The sequence below is a fragment of the Natrix helvetica genome (genome assembly GCF_964273705.1).
Source record: "Natrix helvetica genome assembly, chromosome: 1".
Lineage (NCBI taxonomy): Eukaryota > Metazoa > Chordata > Lepidosauria > Squamata > Natricidae > Natrix > Natrix helvetica.
In genome coordinates, this window is record NC_138548.1 from 38013556 (window position 1) to 38036470 (window position 22915).

General features: G+C 37.4%; 1 protein-coding gene across 13 annotated transcripts in view; it reads right to left on the reverse strand.

Annotated features, from left to right (window-relative positions):
* KLC1 (kinesin light chain 1) overlaps positions 1-22915 on the reverse strand; it is a 49315-nt gene that overhangs the window by 21276 nt on the left and 5124 nt on the right. For 8 of the 13 annotated variants that reach the window (XM_081933934.1, XM_081933929.1, XM_081933930.1 and 5 more), the window contains exons 2-13: positions 18274-18535; positions 17151-17381; positions 15334-15412; positions 14426-14651; positions 12979-13066; positions 12514-12615; positions 9706-9879; positions 9435-9534; positions 8286-8335; positions 8120-8187; positions 7038-7146; positions 5447-5608 (exon numbers count right to left, since the gene is read on the reverse strand). In XM_081933934.1, coding sequence (XP_081790060.1) covers positions 5447-5608; positions 7038-7146; positions 8120-8187; positions 8286-8335; positions 9435-9534; positions 9706-9879; positions 12514-12615; positions 12979-13066; positions 14426-14651; positions 15334-15412; positions 17151-17381; positions 18274-18534 — 1650 coding nt within the window. In that variant the 5' untranslated portion in view covers position 18535. The remainder of the gene's footprint in view (positions 1-5446; positions 5609-7037; positions 7147-8119; positions 8188-8285; positions 8336-9434; positions 9535-9705; positions 9880-12513; positions 12616-12978; positions 13067-14425; positions 14652-15333; positions 15413-17150; positions 17382-18273; positions 18536-22915) is intronic. The other 5 variants (XM_081933925.1, XM_081933935.1, XM_081933931.1 and 2 more) reach the window with 1 other exon arrangement.

Consider the following 22915-nt stretch of genomic DNA (forward strand, 5'->3'; position numbering starts at 1 on the left):
CCTTCTCTGTGATGGGCCCAACCCTCTGGAATGACCTCCCCCCCGACATTAGAACCACTTCTGACCTCCGCTCCTTCCAGCAAAAATTGAAGACTCACCTGTTCCGATTAGCAGGCCTGGCATAATTACAACTGTCCCTCCTGGCAAATGTATTATTATCTGGTTATTTTAGGGTTTTTTAATCTGTTGTGTCTGTTTTAGGGATTTTAAAAAATTATATTTATTCAGCTTTGTACAGTTCTTTTAATTGCATTTTAACCTCCTCCAAACTGTACATATTTAATTTTTTATTGTATTTTTGTGATATTCTCTATGGACTGTACACCGCCCCGAGTCCCTTCTGGGAGAGGGGGCGGTCTAGAAGCACAAATAAATTGAAATTGAAATTGAACAGATGTAGACTGCCCAGCTTTCCCAAAAGAGCAAGCCTCCAGTCCTTTACATTAAAAAAAAGTAAAAGAAATGGCGAAAGTTTTGCAACGATAAATTGCCTAAACAGAGGTGTACTGTAAGATTTGAAAGATACCTGTTGGAATACTTGTGGGCTCAACCTTTCTTTGAATAAGTACTATTTATCAATTCCTTCTTTTTCATTCCTTCGATTAACTGTTTTCCACCTGGATTGCAAGGAGGGAGGTGTGACAGTTCTAAATTTACACCAACCTCATATTTATTAGTAAGATCCAATGAGATTGGCCTGTCTTCTTCTTAAACAACTAATGAAAACCTGGGCAAATTTCAGGCCTGACAAATCTGTGTGTATTTCATTTAACAGTAAAGCACCAGGGCTTATAACTGAGGCTTAGGTTACCTTTGATGACAAAGTCAACCTAAACACTTGCTTTCAGTATCAGAACTAAACCCCTCCAGAGTCTCCTCAGTGAACTGGGTGGTATACAAGTTTCATAAATTGTAATAAATTTACAACCACAATTATGTTCACTGCTTTGAGTTATTTTTAAAATTATAAAGATGGGATAAAAATAAATAAATGCATACATTTATATATGTTTTCTCCCAAGCTTTAATTGTTAAAGCACTTTTGAGGGAGAGGAAATGTTTGGAAAACTACCAAAGATTAGAAAACTATTATCCATAAGGAGGATCCCAACAGTTATACACATGGAGCTAAGTTAGCACATTTATTCTTATTGGTAGACTTTCCAAAACTATCACAGCACAGGAGCAGTACTGTATGTTAAATATTTAAAGTTTTAAAGTAACATGTTTTTTGTATTTATTGTATAAAATATTGCTTCACTGCTTCTATAATGAAGAATTTTGTAAGAATATGGTGTAGGAATGAGTAATAAAACACCCTGAAGAATTACTGTCGAGATAGGATAACCAGCCCTTCTTTTAAAGAAGAATATAATGAATATAACACCTACTCTTAATCAAGAGGCTGTTCTCAAAGATTTTAAATTTTTGCACCTTCTAATCAGAATATATAAACATATATTGTATCCCAATAAGCATTTGAAATCTATTTCCATTGCAATTACTTGCCTTCAGTCCCTTGAGGACTTCTAGGAACTAATGGCAGATTGAAGATGGCTCAGCAAAAAGCAGAGCTGAAATTTGCTGTTTAAGAACAGGGAGCATCAAGTAGATCAGCTCCTTTGACCTTCTCTTTAATGAGATATTAAAGTGACTTGGGAATGCAAAAGAGAGAGACTGAAAATTCCTATTGTATTAAATCTCCATCCAAATAATGATTTCAATATCACAAACTGCTAGGATTATTTTAAAGATGACATTTCAGGCAAAGATAACATTTTAAAACAATAAAAAATGATTAATATTCTTAGAAAAGAATCTCAAATTTAGCAGTGTTTTCTATGATGGATATGTTTAAATTGCAGCTGCATTTGACATGATTAAAATCTGGTTTACTCAACCCTAAAAACCACATATTATTCAAAGCAGATATTTCCATTTTAAAGTCATTTATTGATCAGAATATTTTAAAATATGGACTATTTGTGATCTAGAAATACTATTTATTTCCTTAAATGCTCTATCAATTGCAAATTGCATATATCTTAATAAAAAGTAAAACGCATGCAAACAATGCATCCTCCTGCACTTGAAAATTGAAGGCATGCCAAGCAGAGGGAAAAACAAGGGAAGAGTACAGTACACAGTTCTAATTCCAACAGGAAAAATAAAAGAATAATAAGGTAATTGTGTTTCTATTATATGCTGATTGACTGTCTTAGCACTGTTAATACTAAATCAGAAAGAAAGTCAAAGATGAGCAGGAAAAAAATTCAAAGAAGAAAGGAATAAAATGGAGCCACACAATCTTTGGGGCTCTAAAATTCAGGCAAGATTTTAGAGCAACAGAAGAAATCTCCGAAAAATATCCCACTATTGAAACGAATCACTTGGAAATGCAAGATGAATTGCTATTGATTTCAAATGTATTATACAAACAAGATTATCATGATGCGCTTATGATGAAGAATAATTCTATTTGCTCAGGGTATCCAGTTACAAATCAAAGCTAGAAAACTATCTGCTGCTACAACAAGCGAGAATCATTATAACAATGATAAAAGTTATCAGACAAATAGAAAAACAGGTTCAATTATTTAAGAACAATACTGGCTTTAGAAAGTGCTTTTTGTTTTAACTTCTATGGCGCACGTTTTCCATTACCCAATGGGAACAGATGGTATGAGATAAAACAATTTTTTTTTCTAAAAATGCAACAGACTTCCCTGGTGTTTGGAAGCAGTACCGTATTTTTCAGAGTATAAGACGCACCGGAGTATAAGACGCACCCAGGTTTTGAAGAGGCAATTTTTTTAAAGTAGGTGGTAGATAGAGGGATAGAGAGGGAGAGAAAGAGAGAGAAATACAGTAGGGAGGGAGGGAGTAGGTAGGTAGGTAGGTAGATAAAGGTATATATAGAGAGAGAGAGTGAAATAGAGAGAGAGAGAAATACAGGAGGGAGGGAGGGAGGGAGTGTAGATAGGTAGAGGGATAGAGAGAGAGAAATAGAGAGAGATAGAGAAAGAGAAATACACTAGGGAGGGAGGAAGGGAGAGAGTGTAGTTAGGTAGAGGGATAGAGAGAGAGAAATAGAGAGAGAGAAATACAGTAGGTAGGTGGGAGAGAGAGAGAGAATAGGTAGGTTGGTAGATAGAGGAATAGAGAGGGAAAAATAGAGAGAAATATAGTAGATAGGTAGGGGAGAGAGAGAGAGAATAGGTAGGTAAGTATATAGGTAGATAGAGGGGGAGGGAAAGAGAGAGAAATACAGTAGGTAGGGAGAGAGAGAGAGAAAGAGAGAAGGTAGGTAGGTAGATGTTTCCAGGTGTATTTATCCATGTGCTGGAGAAGGAAATCGCTGACAACCTGTAGCACCTAAAACTTTGTTTCTGCCGGCACAGCACTTGACCAATGTAATTCTCATCAATCCCTCTAACTAAACAGCTTTCTGAAAAGAAAAAAAAAGTTTTTGCACTCTGCAAACCTCCCCAAAACAGCCCGTTTTTCTTTTTAAAAAAGGCATGAATAGCCTTGGGGGGGAGGGGGCTTGCAGAGTGCTCCAGGGGGGGGCATAAACGAGCAAAAAAACAGCGTTTTTCATGCAAATGACCTGTTTTTTATCAAAAAAAGTTGCATGCATTATGGAGGCTTATAGTTTCTGCTGGGGGCTGGGGGTCAAAAAACGGCCCGTTTTTTGCTCATTTCTGCCCTCCCCAGCCCCAGGAGCTCTCTGAAAGCTTCCATAAGGCTATGCACGGCCATTTTGGTGGAGGGGGTGGGGTTTTGGGAGGCAAAAAATGCTGTATTCGGTGTATAAGACGCACCCAGATTTTCAGCCTCTTTTTTAGAGGGAGAAAGGTGCGTCTTATACTCTGAAAAATACGGTAATTTATCCCGCTGTAGAGACATATTTTATTTTTGCATTCTAGTGCCATGAAGTTTCAGAAATGTTGAATGCAGAGGTAGATTCTGCAGCACACCTCATACAGGTGGTCCTAGACTTACGACCGTTACTTGGGACTGGAATTTCTGTTATTAAGAGATGCAATTGTAAAGTACAATGTCATGTGACCATATCACTTAGCAACAGCAATCTTCACTGAAGCTGTTAAGTGAATCCCATTGGTAAATAAGAGAGGACCTACTTAGATCCAAGCCATTCCTGTCTTGATCCCTCCCCACCCTGAGCTCCGGTAAGATAAGGGAGCCTCCTCTTCACCTCCCCCATCTTTCTATCTCCCTTCCATCTCTGCCTTTGGCTACTTTGCCCAGCAGCACTCCTTGGCAGCAGCGGCAGCGGCAGAAAAAAGAGGCCCAAGGCCTTCAGCAGTCTCAGCCAGCCATCACTACTCCTGGATCTCTAGTTCAGCATCAGCATTGCCAGCAACATGGAGTGCCACCTTAAGCCCCACACCTGCAGCCAACGAGAGCCACAGCACAAAGTCCCAGCCACCACCACTGCCCTGCACTCTGCAGGTCCTGCCACACCCAGCTGATCGTCTTCTCCTCCCTGCTGATAAGGCAGGCCCAACCTGGCTATGGGTAAGGCAGCTGCTGACTATGCCAGGCCTTCTTCCTAAGGCCACAAATGTCATTCTCTAAATCATGTGTGCTCTTCTCACAATGCTTCAGAAATCTTCTGAGGCCTTCTGAAGCATTATGGGGATCGGGTGCACAATTTGGGCAACAGTGAGTCCTATCTGCAGAATGGCATGAGTAGGCTTGGTGTGGCTGGCTGAGGCTAAAGACCCTGAGTCTATTTTAGCTCCACCACTATCACTACTATCGCCGCCACCGCCACCAAAGAGGCCACTGTATAAGGTGACGAAAAAGACAAATAACGGGTGGGGGGCAGAAGGGAAAGTGAGGGGAGTTGAAGAACCAATGCAAGCATAAGTACAGCCAAGTTACCAAGCACCCAAATTTGAGTCACATGACCAAACTAGTTGTTCAGCACCACTGTAACTTTGAACGATGAAGCTGAATGAATGTTTATTAAATGAGGATTACCTGTATGGAAAAACCCAGTGGATTTCATTTATACAGAAGTTACTTTAACTTTGTTTTCACAATACAGTGTCTAGGCTTTTTTTTCTTTTATATCATTCCATCTGAGTTTAGAGCAGTGTTTTTTTCCTGAATCAGCAAGCTTTTTAAGTGATAAAGAATACAAGCATGTGGCTGTCATACTTTGCTTCCACTAAAAAAAACCATTAGCTTGATTTAGGCTGTGTATTAACTAGGACATTCAATCAGCATTCAAGCACGCACAGCAAGATTCAAATATTAATTCCTAGATTTTTCTTCATTTGAGCGTTTTCCAATTGATTTTAAAACAGAAAAGGCAGGATTTTTCTTTTACTCAAATCTGCAGATGAATATAAACCAAGAATATGTTATAACGCCAACAGAATAAAAACTTGACTGCACTGTGTACTGTACTCACCCCATTCCATTCTAAGCTCATACTCACTTCCTCTCCTCCATCAGGTCCACTCTCATACTTTACCACATCAATATTAAGGCTCTCACGGCTTTGCCTTCTCTCTATACTTTCTGGATCATTAAGTACTTCAGCAACTTTTTGTTTGTGAACATTGTCAAGTCCCTATTACAACAAGGAAAGACAAAACAAACATCAGTGAACAACTTTTCAAATCACTCCATCTTAATGAATTCACAATAAATGAAGATTAGAAACTCCTTTTATACTTTCCAAGATTCTATATTTATCCCCAGAGGAGCTTTAAATATGCTTTACTAGAATCTGTGTACTAAAATTCCTTCCTTGATCTTGTTCAACTTGTTAGGGATTGACACTGGAGCAAGTCAGATTTAGTTGTGTCTCTTTCAATCATACTGAATGCACAATGGATGGCTCACCCAGGAGTCCCTCTCAGTCTCTGAGCAGTCACTAAATAAGCATCATACTCCAGCAAAGTCCACCTGGGTTTACCTAGTCCATGCAGAATATACATTAGAACAGGATTCATCCACGTGGCCTACCTTCAACAAGTATGGCCAGTAACAGTGTTGCTGGACTCCAGACCCAAACCCAGCTGGCTCACAGTAGGTTGTACTTGCCCTGAGGTATCATGTACTCAAAGAACAAGCAATACAATGTACAGAGCATGAAACTGGTGCTTGGGCTGAAGGCCTATTTTTCTCCAGCCAAAGTCATCATGCCATGAATTGTCTGACCGTTTTGCTGGTTACGTGTGTGCATACTCCATACATGTTTTTGAATATTTCTTGTCAATGTTGAAATATGAAAAATCTATATGCAGCAACTGTCTTTTTCAAAGATAATTTGAAAGCTCCATAATCACAAGACAAAAGAGCAGTAGAGAGAGCTCCCTCTTAGATGAATAAAAACTAACCATTAGTTAGTTTTATTCATAGTTTAAATTTGTTCCCAAAATCTATGCAGATCACTTTGATTTGTTGTTGTTGTTTTGGGGTTTTATGACTGCATCTGAAAAGCAAGATTTTTGGACAGCTCTTGCAAGGTTTTTTTTTACTTTGGTGCTGTCACTGATAATTTGTCCTTCTTTTCTATGCACTGCTTCATTCTCTAGTGACCTTTGTTTATTGATTTGGAGACCTGTTTTAATTTAAAAATGTAGAAAGGACTCCTTTATGGTCAGCCTGCTAAGCTCCTATGTATGCAAACTGTGATATTGTGCATCACTGATTAAACAGAGGTGCTTAGACAGATACTGAATGGCCGTTTGTCAAAGATGCTAGCAGTGGGTTCTTGTACCGGAAACAGACTTGGGGTCAATGACTTTCAAGAGCGCTTGGAATTGTTATTTCATGATGTAGTCAGTGGTGCATTTTGCTGCAAAGATATCCTTGAACTAGTTGGTTTGGCTTGTTTATGGCAGGTTTTCTTTAGTGTTTCATGCAATAAAGAATACATATCATCCATTGTTCCTAAATTTAAATTTGTTCTGCTCTAAAATAATGATGATGTAATAACAAACATTTAAACACTTTAAATATTTTGAAGAACCTTTTGGTGTTATAATACGTGCCTGTTTACGGGACCTCATTGCTGCCTCTTCTAGTGTTTCAGCAGCTTCAAACTTTCCTTGGCGTCTGTAAAGTGCTCCAAGATTCTTTAAAGTAGTTGTAACTGTTGGACTGTTAATTAAAAATCAAAATTATTTCTGACAGCAGTCCACAACAACCCAAGCTTGCAACAATCCTGTTTAAAGTTGCACTGGAAGATTAAAAGCCAATGCTCAGCTTAAGCCTAATTAGCAATAGCACTCAGACTTGTATACCATTTCCTCGCTTTACAGTCCTCATTAAGCGGTTTACAGAATCAGCATATTGCCCCCAACAATCTGGGTCCTCAGTTTACCGACCTTGGAAGAATGGAAGGCTGAGTCAACCTTGAGCCTGTGGGACTCAAACTGCCAAATTGCTGGCAGCCGGGAGTCACCAGAAGTAGCCTGAAGTACTGCATTCTAACCACTGCACCACCATGACAGTATGTATTAATAAATTAATGGGCATTTATTTCCTAAGAGCACTGAATTTAAATACTTGCTCGTTATGGAAATGATGCAGAAATCAGGTTTCATATTGTAAGTGATTTTTGCATAACATACTTGCAAAGGGCACAAACTGTTATCATAGTTATTTTAGTCCATTTTATAGTTCTAAAGCAGTAACTTTAAAACATACAAATTGTATTATCAATTTCCCTTTATTACTTTTGTTCAGTTTTTTTTAAAAGAAGAAAAACTGCATTAAAATATCTGATATATAATACTCTACATTTGATTTATCATTCTTTGCTGCTTGTCCCTTAGAGCAAGTGTGAACATTTTTATTCCAATAAAAGAAGTAAAACCACCTCTTAATAACATTTTACAAGTTCAATGCCACATCAATATTAAAAATAGGAATTATTAGAAACAAAGAGCAAGAGCAATAATAACACAAACATACAAAGTGCTACTCCCTTTGGCGCTCCTTCTCTCAAGGCACAAGAAGAATGAGCCTGGCCCAGTGGGAACAAAAGGTATTATGATTTCTTTACATTTCAGTATTCGTAGTACTACCAACAGCCAAACACTACAAATGATTTGGGGGAAAGTATACCTACCTGTCAACTTTGCAAGCTTTGTACCAGCCTCCATATTCACCAAATGTCATGCCGTCTTTTTGTTTTCCCTAAAGTGAGAGCAATATATTAAGAAGCAGAAAAGTGGAATATAAATGAACAACAACATATTTATTTATAAATTCATTTCTGTTCTTTAATTCCTTACCTTGCATTCTTCTCTCTCCTCAGCGTGCATCCAAATCGGTTTGTTTTCATCTATGTAAGAGTAAAATATTGAATTGTGAAATAAAATTGCAAATTCCAGAATAATGGTTAAGAAAACATTTTATAACCATATAGTGAAATCTATCCTAGACTATGCTAGTTTCTAAAACATGTTGATCAGTGTTAACTAGTAGCTCTTCCTTCTATTGTTGTAAAGATTACCCAATTCTATTTTATTTTAAATAAGGTGAATGCCACAGAAAGTTATCTCATCTCATTGTGTCAAAATGCACCTACCTTCCTAGACGTTGTGAAAAAAGGACCTATAACTCCAAGTTGTTCTATTTAAAGTAGCTTTGATCTCAACCAGCCTTCAAATAGCACGTTGAGAAAACACAGCTGTCTGCTAAAGCATTACAAAGTTTTTCATTGATCACAGTATTTGTGACAGCTTATGCATCCTTGTTAACATAACCGATTTAATGCAACAAAGCCACTACACTGAAATTACTATATACAATCTGTATTTCTTGTGTGAAACAACACTCAGCTGTCTTATTTTTATTAGAACTGTATTTTACTACACTGGGCAGAATTCTATTGCTTATGAAAAGAGGCCTAAAAACAGACAGATAATTGTAACCAATGTAATTTGTATGTTTTGCTTTTAAAAATGCCTCTTCCATCCCTTATTTATTATGTACTGAAATAACTCATGACCTGCTGAGTCATTATTTTAGACCTATGGTATTTTCTTATCAGATTCCTCAATGCATTCAACAGTGGCAGAGCTTCTAATGTGTACACACACACACACACACACGGAGTTAATTCTGCTCAATTTAAAATGGGGGGTTGGGGTTGGGCATACATCAAGTACAATTTGAAATACACTATATTGCCAAAAGTATTCGTTCACAACTGAGTCTGATTATGTGGATGGGTGAGCGAATACCTTTGGCAATATAGTGTATGTATTACTTGAAAAAATACCTATGGTCAGATCTGCAGAACAAATATAGAAATAAATATAGAACTAATTCTTAATGTAAGAATTTCTAAAATTTGCATTATCTTTAAAAATATAACATGCATGCACCATATTGTTTGGAAAATAATATCCACATTTCTTCATAATACAAACATTTACCATCCACGGAGCCAAATTCTCTTTCATGGGCACGAGTAAGAATCTCTTTGTACAAAGTTTCTGCTTGCTTAAATTTCCCTTGTTTCAAATAGCAGGATGCCTGAAGAGAGAAACCATTACTTTAGCATGTTTTAAATTTAAATATCAGTATTAGCACTTGTGTAAGCATTTGTAGGACAAGCCAGCAGCTAAGGTCACAGTTTCACAGTTTCAGCAAATGAGAACCTCAATGGCTTGTTTCTCTGCTTTTTATGCTATTATACAAACATACCAAATTATTCTTTGTTTTTGCTACATTTGGATCATCTGGCCCCAGTTTTGTTTGGTAGATCTCAAGTGCCCGCTGATAGTAGTATTCTACTTCTTCATATTTGCCCTGATTCTGACATAGTAATGCCAGATTATTTAACTGTTTGGCAACATCTGGATGGTCTTTTCCCAGCACCTAGAAATAAAGAGGAATTCCACATTAATTCTTTTCTTTCTCAGATACAGCTAATATCTATTTGATTGAGGTATGGAGATAATCTTTATCTACTCTTTCGACAGCGAACCTACGTATTAGTATTAGTATTCATTTTTTATCAATTAATGGTTGATTGAATTACTGCTATCACATTTACTTCTCTAGTACTGATACCCTTATAATGAATATATTAAAATAAATTTTATGTTTCTCAAATTAACCATTTAATTATATCCCAGGCCCATAATTTATCAATCAGAGTTAGGAGGATTTATTTACATGCAATGCAGATTTTAAGAAGATATTCTGGTTCATGATTTTTGAGTTAAAATGCTTTAAGGTTTTCAGATACAACATTATAGAATTGCTTACAGTTAAACAAGTGTGGAAAGGTCTAATAAGCAGTGCCTTTACTTGGACGTTTTGTATGATGGCATGTGGGAAAGACCTTTGGCGATGGAGAGAAGAAATGCTGTGTGGGAATAATAAAATAAGAGAGGGCACTATTCGCAGCTGGTTAGTGGGTGGAGCAAAAGGCTCATAAGGACCCTCCCTAGTTTCTCAGTTTGTAAAGGAAACGGCAGAGTTGTACTTTCAGATTTGCAAGGTTCTATTAATGTAGCTTTATAATAAAGTACAATTATGGTCATGTTTCCCATCTGGTCTACCTGGTGGTAAGGCTGATATTTTGGATGGGAAAAGAAAGTACCATGAATGATTCTTCCATTGATTCTATTTGCAAAAAATATATTGGAAGACCAAAGCAAATTTTCTAGCCCAATTATGGGTTGTTTGGAAAATACTATCTTCCATAGAATACATAAAGAGTAAATAACTATACATAGTCTTGACTTTATGACCACAGTTGAGCCCAAATTTTCTGTTGCTAAGTGGAACAGTTGTTAAATGAATTTTGCCCTATTTTACAACCTTTCTTGCCACAGTTGTTACGTGAATCACTGCAGTTGTTAAGGTAGCAACATAGTTGTTCAGTGAGTATGGTTTCCCCATTGACTTTGCTTGTCAGAAGGTTACAAAAGGTAAAATTACGTGATCCCAGGCTACTGCAACCATCATAAATAAGAGTCAGTTGCCAAGTGTCTGAATTTTGATCACATGTCGATGGGAATGCTGCAACGGTTGTAAGAGTGTGAAAAATGGTCATAAGTCACTTTTTTCAGTGCTGTTGTAACTTTAAACAGTCACCGAATGAATTGTTGTAAGTCACAGACTACCTGCAGTCTCTGAAGGATTTAATCTAGTGTATTTTCAGAAAACAAAAGGCTGGGCAATTAAATTGTTGTGATATGCCAATCATATTAATTTAAATCTACGACACACACATATAAAGCATTGAAATTCCCTGGTTATGTAATCTCATATTATTTCTTCAGACTTTCTTCTCATTTATTTATACCTTCCAACTTCATTAACTTCTTTATTCCATCATGTTGATAGAAAAAACTCTGCAGGAAATTATCTTTGTCCCCTACTATCTCTGTCTCCTGTTGCCCAACTTCCCAGCTTCCATCATGGTACTCTTACTGCTTTCTTCAGAATCCCTTTTTGCTCTCATGCTCTCAGATTTTAGCTAGCAAAGTGGGAATACTCCTCAATCTTTTTCTTTTTAAATTAGAAATTCTGCAATCAAGGAAGTTTCCCTTAGAATGAAAAAAAATCCTATGATAAATACGCTTAAGACATTCATGTAACAACTATTTTTTTAAAAATAATGATTTGGCTCTTTTTTCCCCCCCTGCAGCATATGCTAATACTTTCACTGTTGGGTATTTTTTTGGGGGGGTATGTAGGTTATCTTATAAAACTACTTGCAAAAAGGTTTATACAATATTCCTTATTAACAACCATCCTTGTCCTATTAAAAATATTTTAATGTTCTATAATAACAAATTGCAATAACAAAAAAACCTCCTAACTGCATGCATAGTTTTCTTCTTTAGCCTGCATGCATCTAGGGTAGTCCTCAATTTAAAACTGGTTGCTTAGCAACTTTTAAATTCTGACAGACCTCTCCAGAATACTTACAACCCAATTCTAAAGTTCCAACAGCCGCCCCCTCACAGTCATGTTTTAAGCACTTGGGAACTGGCCTACATGGCAGTTTGCAGAATCCTGTAGTCACATAATCACATTTTATGATATTTTTGCCAAAAACCCACATTTCTGCAAGTTATTATAGAACATTAAAATATTTGTTTGGCCAAACCAGACCATAGCAAACAGTTGGTTCACTTGATAATCCCAGTGGTCACAGTGTTCACTTAACAACCATCACAAAAAAATCTGGTCAATCATGTGATGACCTGCTTTATAACTGTCATAACTTACAACATAATGGGCAGCTCCATTTCAATCGTAAGTTGGAGACTACCTGTACTGGCAATATTATAACTGTAGGGTATCTTCAACAAAAATAGCCGACGGCAATATTTTAAATGTAATGGTATTCTGATTCATGGTAATATTTATTGAATTCTAAACTAATTTTATTGGCTTCATTTGTGTTGTTTGGTAAAAGTATGTGGCAAGTTGTTGTAATTATTTTAGGAGGAGGTTTTTTTTGTATATCACACAAAACTAAATAAATGTTACCTTTTCTCTGATTTCCAAAGCTCTCTTACACAAAGGTTCAGCTTCCTTGTATTTTCCTCTTTTCCCATAAAGTACAGCAAGATTATTTAAAGTTGCTGCAACCTGCAAGAAAAACCAAACATTAGATCAACTATTACACCTGCTGAAATGATTTTTAAGATAAATAGGTCACATACTTATATTTTAGTATACTTCAAATGTAAACAATTCAGTTTTTTGAACTGTTTATTCAAGAAATACAATTATAGACAATATCTGTTTCAGCAGAGGAATATACTGTATACGATACATGCATGAATAAAGTAATTTAAATAAATAGAGCTAAAAGATTTGTAATCAGTTATTACAAATTCAAAACAATTGAAGGTCCTCTAACTTCAATTATGTTTAATAATAAACTTTAAAATTAATTGTAAATAAAAGAATTTGTGATGGGAAAAACAAAAATCTGCACTATATACAGACCGCAGGATGATCTTTTCCTAGGGTCTTTTCACGAATGGCCAGGGCATCATTCAGTAAATTTGCTGCATCTTTGTATTTATTCTGGTCTCTACATTGGGAAGAAATCATTAACATACACTAGTTTATAAAAGCTTTATATAAATATTATATAAACATTCAACACTTCACTTCAAAATATTGCATGTAGCTGTTGGTGAAGCTAGCAATGAACCTTTACGATAGGATTTTGTGGAACCACCATAAGCATTGGTGAAGATAATACTAAAATAAAAGTGAATCCAGTTCTTGGGTTTAACTACCAGACAAAGCTGAATGAAAACTATGTACAACTTAGCCTGTGGAAACCTATAAAAATAAGAGGAATTTTTTAAACCAATTTCGTTGTATTTAAGTACAATGACAATAAAGATTATACTTATACTTAAAAAGTAACATTAATGTGCCTGGAATAGTAGAACTAATAAGACTTGTAAAATTCTAGCTTCTAGGTTGAATAGCTCATTTAGTGGGGGGGGGGGAGAAATTTTGCAGGCTACTGAGGAGCAGGAAGACATCTTTTTTCAGCTGTTCGGTTAACAGAACACATCTTAAGGGAGAACATGTCAGACTCTGTCACATCAGAGCCCAGACAGCACAAGCACCCCTAGGCTAAATTACTTTAACACAATAAATTGGACTTTCTAGTTCAGATGCCTAGAGAATGACACAAATAAGGATCACTATCTATCAACTAATGTTACTGGCTAACTATCAAAGAGATGAGCAGTCTGGGCATAGCAAAAGATGAGGTGGCAATGATATATGTAGCTAATCTTTTTCTGGGTTTGAAGATACAATATGTTAATTATAGCAGAGTCTGTGTCTAATCCTATTCATTTTAATGAGGCTTAGTCCCAGATAGGTTGACACTGTATAAGACTGCTGTGTTTAATGACACTGTAGATAGCTATTCTGTTTGCATATATGAACATCTTCCTAGTGACAGGCCTCTGGGTTCAGATTTCTGCCCCATAGTCTTGTGACTATAAAATGAAATCCTGTGAATAAAACTGCCATTCTGAATTGATTACTTGGTTATCAACCTAATTATGGTTTGGCTTTCTTAAAGCTCTAGGATGGATCTCTAACTCTAGTTTTGATTGAGATAACCTACATCACCATTTCCTCCAAGCAGAATTTGCCAGTCTTGTTGATTCAGTCCACAAGCAGACATTCCAAATCCCCTTTCATTTGGAGCTTGGAGAGGAAACATGGTGGCCCTGCCTCTCTAGACCAATGTACCCACACGTAACATTTTGTAAAAGAGTAAAAACCTGGCCTTTCCTGTTAGCATTTGGGTTTGGGGTGTTAGATGTTTTTAACTGTCTTATAAATAAAACATTGCACTGCAGCATCAGTACATTATAAACACACAATATTTTTAAACTATATCCTTAACCTTACTAACCTGTATACTAATGCAAGTATGTTCAACATAGTGGCAACATCAGGGTGATCATGGCCTGAAGTTTTTTCAAGGTCTTCGAGAGCTTGCTTACAAAGTGGTACGGCAACCTCATATCTACCTTGAGAAGCATACTGAATGACAAGATTATGAAGGGTCCTTAATCTTGCTGGAATCTCATAACCACCTTGTTGGGCAGCTGCTGCTGCACTGCTATGTGGCTGTTGAACTGGAAACAAAATAATCAGAATAAGTCCATTAAATTCTTAGGCAAGGTTAGTTTCCAATCTCTTGGAAGCTCATAAAAATATGAATGTTCCAGAAGGATTTTGGGACTTGACAGCTATACATTTCTCAATGCAGATATACTCTACAATTTCACCCATCATTTTATATTTTACTGTATATGATTTTAATATTTATGGCAATAGCTGGAACTGTTGATTTTGTATACCATTTAAAGTAGCCTTGACTGAAACTAACAATACCTCATTATAAACCAACCAACCAACCATTAATGTCATTGAACTGGCCTTCATTAGTAGCATATACACTAATCTTTTACCTATAAAATATTGTATACCTATTACGCTTAATAATATGACATGCTAATGTTTGAGAATACATCTTTTTGGACAAGTTCTGTAAACAAAGTTGAAGTACTTTCATACCACTTTTCTCTTCAAATTACCTGGTTTTTAGAAAAACGTAGTTCAGCTCATGAAAGGAAAAAAGTTAGGGACCCATTCACTAGTAATTGTTAGTCAATGTAACTGGGGGGAACCAAGATTTCTCCCCAATTTCAAATTTTGGGTGGAGGCTTACTAAGACAAGACTGGGTTTCAGAAATGAAAACAAATTCAGGGTGTAGTCTGGTAAGTCTGGTAAAATTAATTACAACTATAACTTACTTCCTGGTCCTTGGTCATCTTCATCATTGGGGAATAAATCATCCAATGGCTCTTTGGCAGAATCTGCGTCTTTGTCCTCCTAAAATGTATCCCAAATATTCAGACTGTTAAAATTGCTGAATCAAAATATAGTTTCTTTTTTACTTTGGTTTGTACATTGTTTTAATTCTGAGAGGTCCTTGCTTTTCTGAGCTTGTTTGTTTTCTTGCAGACATTTCATTACCCTAACTAGATAACAACATCAGTGCTGGTAAGGAGTGTTGTTTGCTGTCAGTTAATATTCTGATGATTTGCCTATCTGCGCGGATGGGGGTAGTTTTAGAGCAGTGATGGCGAACCTATGGCACGCGTGCCACAGGTGGCACGTGGAGCCATTTGTCAGGGCACGCGTGGCACTGCCCTGTTAACTGGCCAGCGCGCATGTGCGCGCTGGTCAGCTGATTTCACCCTTTTTAAAAGCCATTTTTCGCCCTCCCCAGGCTCCAGAGGCTTTATAGGAGCCTGGGGAGGGCGAAAAGAGCCTCCCCCGCCTCTCCTGGAGGCCCGCTGGAGGCTTCATGAGCTTCCCTGACACCTTCAGAACGCTCAAAACGACCCTCTGAGCAAACCGTAAGTCACTTCCTGTTTGTTTGGAGGATCATTTTGAGCACTCTGAAGGCTTCAGGGACCGTCTAGAGGCTTCCCTGCCACCTCCGGAGGACGTCCAGGTGGGCGGGGAGGCTGTTTTCGCCCTCCCCAGGCTCCTATAAAGCCTCTAGAGCCTGTGAAGGGCGAAAAAAGCATGTAAAAATGGGGGGAGCGCCTGTAGTGCGTGCATGCACACTGGGGGATTGCGCATTACATTATGGGTGCGGCACGCCCGCACATGACCCCCCTGCGCTCCCCCCACTTATGGCACACGAGCCAAAAAAGGTTTGCCATCGCTGTTTTAGAGATTCTTTGGTTGAGCTATTTACTGATGGCTCTTTGGCAGTTTCTTGATTGGGGTATTGCTTACTTGATTGTTGGTCTGAAGTTAACCTTGGAGTTAATCTATTCTGATCTGTGCTGATTACCGATTAATCAGCACTCAGATCAGCATAGATTAACTCCAAGGTTAACATCAGATCAACTATCAAGTAAGCCATCAGTAAACAGACCAACCAAAGAATCTCTAAGTCTACCCTCACCCACAGAGACAGGAGAGACACCAGAATATAAACTGACAGCAAACAACACCCCTTACTAGCACTGATGATGTTACATACCATAGTTTGGGTAATGAAACATCTGCAAGAAAGCAAGAAAGCTCAGAGAGCACAAGGACCTGTCATTTCATCCCTGAACTTCAAATGTTCTCCTTTATTGTTTTAATTCCATTGTTTTTTTCTTTTTATTGTGAAAATGTAACTACCTATTGTTAGATTGTTGTGAGATAAAAATCAAATGAAATCAATAAAATGTATAGCACATATAGCATACTTAGATTAGGAGGTGCATTTGGGAAAGTAGGAATTAACTGGTTTTAAAGATATAAATGTACCGCTTTAATTCCTTGCCTGTCTCATATATTTGTCCTTTGGCTTCCAACTCGAAGCCAAGTAAATGCTAGACTCAAAAGAGGCTGCATTACAAAAATACTACAAAATTACACATTTTATGGAATTCAATATGTATGCAAGATTGACAACATGTACAAAGATTAAACAGTCTTTGTCCATATTTACAGATACTAAAGAAATTAAATCTGCTTTAAAATTTCCAAATATTTTCAGAGTAACATTCAGTCACGGAAGGGAATTTAAAGGAAATCATGTAATTTATTTGAAGCTACTTACTGAAGGTGACATATCATCATCATATTTTTTTAACTGATTCATGAATTCAAGGTGCTTCTTTTCTTCTTCCAGCTGAGCCACAGACTGTTCACTTTTTTGCAATTTCTGCTGGGTATTAGCAAGTTCATCTCTTAGCCACTGGTTTTCTTGACATAGCCTACGAACTTGGGCACGTAATTTCTGCTTCTCTGATTCTACAGCATTTAGATGATTTGACAAAGCCATCATCACCTAGAATGCACCAAAATTTGTTTGATTCAGGATTCTAGCAGTTAAACATTTTGTAAAGCAATGAAGAAATGGACATTGATTAGATAAACAGACAGACGATAGATAGATAACTAGAGAGACAGACACAGACAGACAATATCCACCAACCAATAAATTAAAGTGCTGTCTTCATTAAAAACAAAACAAAAATTGGAAAACCATGACATAGGAAACAATGCATAAATACTAAGAATAAAAATGCCTTAAAGTCTAATACATGTATAAGACATTTATTATTAATGTGTATATGACATTTACCAGGACAGTGTGTAGAAAGCAGGATATTAAAAATAGATAAAATGGTAACTTTAAGAAAAAATATTTTAAGAATAATATATTAATTTTTTAATCTATTGAATAATAGACTACTGTATGAAGTAGACATGTCAAGACTCTAGAAACATGAGTTTGTATTGTATGTAAGTATGTATAAGTAAAGCTGTTTACTGCTTAGTGACAAATAAGATATGGCAAAAAATAAAACCTACATGCAATGTGGGAAACCTAGAACAGCAAAATAAAATTGCAAATTAATAAAATCAGAAAATAAAGAAAGTAGTTTCCTTCATAGGAATGTCAAATGATTTTTTAAATTCTCCTAGTGATGGTAAACGTTTTGGCCTGACATCAACGAACAAATAAGACTGTCCTAAAGACAGATGAAAACAGAGAGTACATTATTGTAAAAACGGCTTTGAAAAACAGCATGTGTGCTGAAGTCATAATATTATCCATAGCACAGTCAAGTTATACACTGATCATATACAATCATATTTATTGAATTAAAATACGAATTTTCCACCTTAATTTTGAATATAAGAGATTAAATTAGGCTTTCATTCATTTTATTTACCTGAGCTTCACTTAGTCCCAATTCTAGCATTTCCAAAGACTTCCGAATCATATTTGATTTTTCTTCCACCAGATTGGTCTCGTCATCTTTCTTCAAACATTTTAGTGTCTCAAGTAAACTCTGTAAGATGGAGTTGTGCTCATTCTTCAAGGCTTCTAGGCCTTGAATCACTTGTTTAGTCTTGGAAATAATCTCATCCTGAGTGAGCCTTTCCAATTTGTCTTCTTTTAGATACACCATTGTGGACATGTTGTCATACATTCTAGGAAAAAATAAGTCCCAGAGATATTATTTAAATACCATCTAAATACATTGTTGAAATATTAAAGTTTTAGCTCACATACCCATATTGCAATTTGTTTACTAATAATTATGCCCAATAGCATTTATTTTCTGGAAATGATCGCAATGATATATGTAGAGTTCATCTTCCCTTAAACTCAGAACAAAGAGATTGTTGTTACATTTTGTCACGTCCCTATGTAAGGAGCTTCACATGACTTTCATGCCTTTTGGGGATGGGAAAATTTATCTATTTCCATACAATGTACATCCTATGAGATATTAGTGTTGTGATAATTTCTAGATATCACCTCCAACAACTACTGAGCACCAGTACATCTCTTAAAGCTAATAAAATGTATAATATCCTAAAACACGTGAAAGAAAAAATTCATAAGTTCAATCCCTAGTAGAGAATTTTTACTTTACGGAATAATATCTAGCTGCCTACATTTTACAAGCCCCAAATAAGATGATCCAATCATGTAATACCTCTTTCTGGTGATTCATATACAGTATTCTCTGGAAAATTCAGAAAGATGAAAGCATAGCATCAAATGACATTTTATGATTCTATTAATGTATAGGCAATATTGAATAGGATTCCAGTTGTAAGCAGAAATAATCATATCAATATAAAGTACTCAACAAATAATTCCATAAGCAGAGATGCAGCTCTGACATATAAAACAGGTAGTCCTTGTCTTATGACAGCAACTGGCGCTGGAAATTCCATTGCTACATCGTCACTTAGCAATGGCAATCCTTACAATTCTGGTTGCTGTCATTAACTGAATGCTACAATTATTAGGCGAGGCAACTTCCTGCCACTTCCCACAACCAGTCAATCCCAACCTGGGAAGAAGGTAAATAGCTGTTGACATGTGGGGGAAAGAAAGAACAGGGTGTATGGGGATGTGGAGGAGGGTTGAGGAAGTTGCAGGACAAGCACATACAGGTCAGAGAGACTGTATGAGAGGCATGAGTTGGAGAGAATAAATAAGGGCTCACAAGAGACACTGTGTGGGTCAGGAGGTTCGAAGAGGGTTCACCAGAAGTGTTATGCAGGTCAAGTAACGTACATGAGTGCACATGAGAAGTTCAGTGTAGGTCATGGAGGGTATGTGAGCGGTGCAGGTTGGGGAGGATGTATGGAGGTGCAGATGTGGCCGAAGCTAAGCAAATGCAAAATGGCTGTGGGAAGGGTGCACGGAAGGAAAAATCTTATTCAAGCACCTTGCAGTTTTCCCTGATGGCTTCCTCCCTGACTTTCTGAGGAAGCCAGAAAGAAAATTGCAAATGGTGACTGCATGATCATGGGGCACTTGGCATCCAGTAATATACTGCTTGAAATCCTTTCTTTTTTTCTACCTTTCAATGGAAAAAAACAGGTAAAAGAAAAGCGTATCAGCAGCAACTATTTGAGTTAACTCTATTCATTAAATACAAATACAGTCCAGACATAGGGAAATCAGTATTGTTCTGCCTCTCAATCCAGTAATAGTCATGCTTATTATTACTCCTATTTCTTATCCAATTCTTTCTTTTTAAAAAGACTGGTTTACATCATAAAGAAAAAAAGAACTATAATTGCCATACTGCTAACATATGCTCTAAATCCCAGGTAACCTCATATATTTTCATGGAATTGTAACTTTTTGAAATCAGAATTTTACCATTTGATACTCCTAGCATAAACCTCCATAATTGGTACATACTATAAAATGATTAGTTATCAATTCAGTATTGAGAAATGCAATATAATCCATGTTCTCATAGTATTTACTTTCTTAGTAAGCAGCTCTTTTTATCTCTGAAAAGATTTTGTCCTCCCAGGTTTTAAAGTTCTGGGTCTTAACGTATTTTAATTTTGTTGCTGATTGTATTATAATTTATTTGCTTTGCTCATAAGTATCTATGTTATTATTATATTTTACTGTAAACCCAGTAAATAAATTGGCTAAACAGCATATTGAAATATATGAAATAAATTAGTAAGCAAAAATCCAACAATACTTCCTACCATGCCAAGTTACCAAACACTGGATGAAGCCTGTCATTCCCAAATCTGACCCAGGGAAAGTACCGGTACCAGCAGATGAACCCAGCATGAAACTCCCCTCACTCCCAGAATCAATTAGGTTTAGAAATATTTTAAAATATTGAAATTTCAACATATTATTTCTTCAATCAGTTTACCTTGACAAGTCTTAAAAATACCTAAACCAGAAGTTTCCAAACTTTCACCATTCACCGTGCTGAAGCTATGTATTGTGACAGCCCAGTTCACCAACAGTTCCATTTACTAAGTGGTAAAATATCCCACAGTGCTCTATGATTTTGCTGCAATGCCCCAGGGTACCGCAGCATACTGCTTGAGAACAGTGGACCTAAATACAGCTTCTATGTTTGATAATTCTCCACATTTTTCAGGACAAGAACTTTTCTCATTACTTCCTTTCTTGTTTTCTATTTTTAACTACTGCCTTTTTTCATGTACTATTAACAAACCAGATACCATCCAGATGATTTGGCCATAATGGCTGGGATGAAAAGGCTGAAATCCAAAGTACCCGGACTTCGCTTTAAAAATCTAATGTTTTTGTTTATTTATGAAACTTGTATGCTGCCCATCTCATTGAAGGCAATTTTTAAAAAACGTATTTTACTTTGGAGTAGATAAGAAATCAAATTTGCAAATACCAATTCATTTTTTAAATGTATTCTTTGTAAAAGCATCATTTCTGTACATATCAATACATGAATACATACCTAGACACAGTGTATCATTGGCAAAGAAATTATGAATCTCCTTAGTATTATTCTGCAATAAGTTCTATATTCTTTTTTTTTTCCTGGACAACTATAGCTAAACCTCGCTTACCAATTAACTCATTCAGGGAAAGTTCAATGTTAAGACAATGCTGAAAAAATAACTTTACAAACAATGGCCATGTTTATAACCTTCTCAGTGTCTCTCAGTCATATGATCACCATTATAGTCAATTTACATTGTCGTTTGATCCATTGTGTCCCGTCCCATCTTCCCTGCCCCCTTGGCCACTTGAAAAGTAGAGAGATTGGAGAGGAAGGGATTACAAGAGAATAAGCAGAAACCCAAAGGGGAATAGAATCATTAGGAGGCAAAGGAGGAGGAGCTTCCGGCGATGGCGGTCGCCTGTTTGAGCTCCTAGTTCACCGTGGAGCGCCCGATAGGGGTAGGAGGTTGCCGCCAGCCCCCATGGCAACGGGGAGCTGAGACTTGGATAGCCCGACCACCCTGGCATGTTTGGGGCTTATTTTAGTCCACCAGGGGTGGTCGGAGAAGCTTGGAGGCAAACAAGAGCGGAGCGGAGCGGAGCTGAGCAGCCGAGAAAGGAAGCTGTGAGGCAATGGCGGCGGCGGCGGCAGCGCGGCGGCGACGGCGGCAGCGCGGCGCGAGATTTGAAAGTGGAAAGGGGAAAAGGCAAGACAGCACCAGGAAAGGCAAGCCAGCGGCACCAGAGAGGATGGGGAGACAATGGAAGCTCTGGAGCCGCCCTACAACGCTAAAAAACACCAGAGGACATCGAGTGGTGAGCAGAATGGGGAGGCAACAGGGAGCGGCACTGGGAGATGGCTGCGGTATTGGGTGTGTGGAAAGAACCGCAGCCAGGGACTCCCAGGGACTCCCCCATAACAGCTGGCCATATCCTGGCTGCCCCCATGCTCCTAGGAACTTGCTCTGGTGTCTTGAGAATCCTGATAATTTTGGAAGCTTTTCCCAAATTGCTGCAAATGTTAAGAGAACTGAGAACTGAGACGCCGGATGGGGGGGTCAAGGTGAGGATGTTGGGGAACCAGTAGAAAGAAGAAGACCTAAATAATGGTTGGGGATGACCTGGAACCTTAGAGGTCACTGAAGACCCGTGTTAGGGCCATGGATGAGCCCAACTGACTGCCCAGACTAAGACCAAAAACAGCTGGGCTTAGAAGGCCACCCCTCATTTACTAAGGAACCCACATCTGTACTACATTTATTTTCAATCCACCTTGGACTGTCACCTCATTTTATGATATCTCCACCTGCTTCACCTTCACGTCCCGGAAATATTTGGAACATTTTCCCCTCCAGCTCCCCAGTAACATCTCAGCCTCCGGCTATTAACTATTAATTTTTACCATCTGCACCCTTACCCAATTGGGTTTTAATACTTCATCAATTTACTCAAGGCTAGACCTGCTCCGCCTGCGGGAGGCCCCGCTCTCGCAGGTATGGCCCTTGGCTCTCTCTTAAACAGCTTATTTATACTACCTATAATACAAGTTTACAGTACTTTCCAAGAAAGATTAGAATGTTTATTACATAATCTGAAAATAG